General features: G+C 45.7%; 1 protein-coding gene across 1 annotated transcript in view; it reads left to right on the forward strand.

The window, feature by feature from the left end:
- The first annotated feature begins 395 nt into the window (after positions 1 to 395).
- Positions 396 to 2,836, forward strand: part of lhx5 (LIM homeobox 5) — a 22,321-nt gene continuing 19,880 nt past the window's right edge. The window contains exon 1 of the mRNA XM_017681865.2: positions 396 to 623. Within this exon, the coding sequence (XP_017537354.1) occupies positions 454 to 623 (170 nt within the window). The 5' untranslated portion in view covers positions 396 to 453. The remainder of the gene's footprint in view (positions 624 to 2,836) is intronic.

A 2,836-nucleotide genomic window follows, 5' to 3' on the forward strand; every position in this document is an offset into this window, starting at 1 on the left:
ATTAAAAGGAGGAAAAACGGAGAAAAGGAGGAAAAAGGAGATCAGAGGGCGAGAAAAGAGTTTAAAGAGCGGAGAGTGAGGAGTGACCAGGGCGCGCGCAGGCTCTTCCCGCTCCTCCTTCTTTTTATTTTTATTTTTATATTTTTTTTTACATAATTTTTAATTTTTGGCTTGGATGGCAAGGAAGCGTGCAGCGCGCGCGCCGGAGTAGCGCGCTCGGGCGTGGCGTGGGAAAGGGGGAAAGTCTTGTTTGCGCGAGCCGGAACGCTTTGGCCACGCGCGCACGGCGGCACGGCGCGCTCGTGCCTCCTCCGCTCCTCCGCCCAACTTTCGCTTCCCACACCCCCCCTCCCCCCCTCCCCCCACCCACCCCCAGCAGCCGCGACGCTGCCGCGCGCCGAGCGTCCGCGCGGGCCCTGCAGCGCGAGGCGCGGCGTCCGTCCGGGCAGCAGCATGGTGCAGTGCGCCGGGTGCGCGAGGCCCATCCTGGACCGCTTCCTGCTCAACGTGCTGGACCGCGCGTGGCACGCCGAGTGCGTGCAGTGCTGCGAGTGCGGGCGCGCGCTGACCGAGCGCTGCTTCTCCCGCGAGGGCAAACTCTACTGCAGGGAGGACTTCATCAGGTGAGGAGCGCGCGCGCGTGGCCGGCTGGTGGGGGGGGGGGGGGTAAATGTTTTAAATTGCATTTTTTAAAATACTAATCCGGGATTATTTTCCGTGGATTTCGTGGATTAGCGCGACTGTAATTGCTGTAAGAGCTCGCGAGTGACGGTTCCGCCGCGAGCTCGAGCGCGAGACGTCCGGCTGAAGGCTGTTATTAATACGGGTAAAAGACTGACGGCGGTGTGTTCCGCGCGCACTGACCGGCGCGTTCGCGTTATTAATAGAAAACAAAAGCTTATCTGGTCATTAATGCACGCGCGCATTTATTTATCCCTTATATATTTATTTATTTATTTATTATTCCTTTATTTTTTTTGGATGCAAATTCTGTCTTTATTAAGCTTGTTATTAGTGCAGCGAAATGTGTTTATAAATGCTTAATTACGGTAAACCCTCAAGAAGAACCCTTCACCAGGGGTTCTTCTAGGGTTCTTTAGTAAAGGCTCTATGTGGAACCATGAGTTGCATTTATAAGAAATGTATATGGTTCTAAGTAGCAGCAAAAAGGGTTCTGCTCCTGTTGCAATGCCAAGCCTATAACAATAGCAGAACCCTTTTTGGTGCCATTTAGAACCATTTTCAAAGAGCTTCTACATAGAACCATACCCAAAGCGTTCTCCATCAATCTGGCGAACCATGTCGACGTGCAAAGAACCTTTTACGCGCGCAGTGATTCCACACAGCTGTAAGAGAACTATTCCCTTTATTAAAGAACCCTTGGAGAACCACCTTTTTAAGGAGCGTGCTATCGCCACGGTGTCAAGCTTGGAGTAATACAAGAACCCTTTTAGGGCCACAAGAAAGGTTCCATGCAGAACCTCGCAGAGAATTAGTCTACATAGCGCCAAACAGGGTTTCCTTATTTTTATGATGTCAAGCTCGTAACAATAACAAGAACCCCTTTTTGCTGGTTCTATTTAGAACCATTTTCAAAGGCTATGCATAGAACAAATATACAACGCATTCCTCGCCCGTCTGAAGAACCAATGGACTGTATGCAAAGAACCATTTACGCTTGCTATGATTCTACAAAGAGCTGAAGGTTCTAAATAGAACCCGTGCCTGTTCTAAAGAACCAAGGAACAGAGATTTGTTAGCGTTCTGCCTGACAGCGCTTCCAATATGTAAATAGGACTGATTGGCACGCGGTTCCGTGTTATTACATTGTTATTATCAATTAATAGCACTGTAATAAGATTAAGCAGAGCGGCTGTCCGGCAGGAGGTCAGAGCGGTCAGCGTGTCGGCGAGGGCCTCGGCCGTTCTGCTGCCGTTTTAAACCAATCAGATGCGTCATAACATCAGCGGGACCCCGCGCGCTGACTGCCAGTGTATTAATGCAGCATTTATGAACGCGATCAATGATCAGCGCCTTATCCTAATATTAATATCATAAGCTGCAAAACTTAATGCAGCAACCTGCACACGTCTGTGCGCGCGCGGGATATGCGGGTTCAGTTTTAAATATACAATGCCGCACGCGCGCGCACATTAACACCCAACTGGAAATAGTTTAAACGTATAAATGTCATGTTTACATAATAAAAACAACTACATTAATATATAATATATGATGCTTATTTATAGGAGTGTTTTAAATAATAATAATAACAATAACAACAATAATAATAATAATAATAATAATAATAATAATAATAATAATAATAATAATATCCAGTTATGGTTATAATAATAGCCAGTCCAGCACGTGCTTTTAACATAGGCGTCTCTTTCTGTTACGTTTTATTTTTATTATTGTTTTATTTTTGTTGTTGTTGTTGTTGTTGTTGTTGTGTTATTGGCATTATTGTCTTGTATTTATTTGAATGGCGTGTCTCAGTTTGCGTTTAGCACTGTGTATTGTATTTATGTAATATCATATTTAGGGCGTGATCGTGTGTGCTCTGTTTTTATTTACTGTTATTTGTTGTTCGTGCTCTGTTGTGAAGTATTAGGCGTCCTGCGTTGGTTTTCAGCTGTTTTATTTAACACCGCGCTGTAAAATAACGCATCGCGTGTTTGGTATTAGGCTTTGCTTTGTGTCTCCGCCTCACTGTGTTGTTTGCTGAATTCGGTGTTTATATGTTTATTGTCTTTATTGTGGTTAATGTTAGGCGTTTTGGCTCATTGTGTGCAAACGGCCTTGACCATCCAGGTGTGTGTGTGTGTGAATG

This window comes from Pygocentrus nattereri, chromosome 16, assembly GCF_015220715.1.
Source record: "Pygocentrus nattereri isolate fPygNat1 chromosome 16, fPygNat1.pri, whole genome shotgun sequence".
Classification (NCBI taxonomy): Eukaryota; Metazoa; Chordata; class Actinopteri; order Characiformes; family Serrasalmidae; genus Pygocentrus; species Pygocentrus nattereri.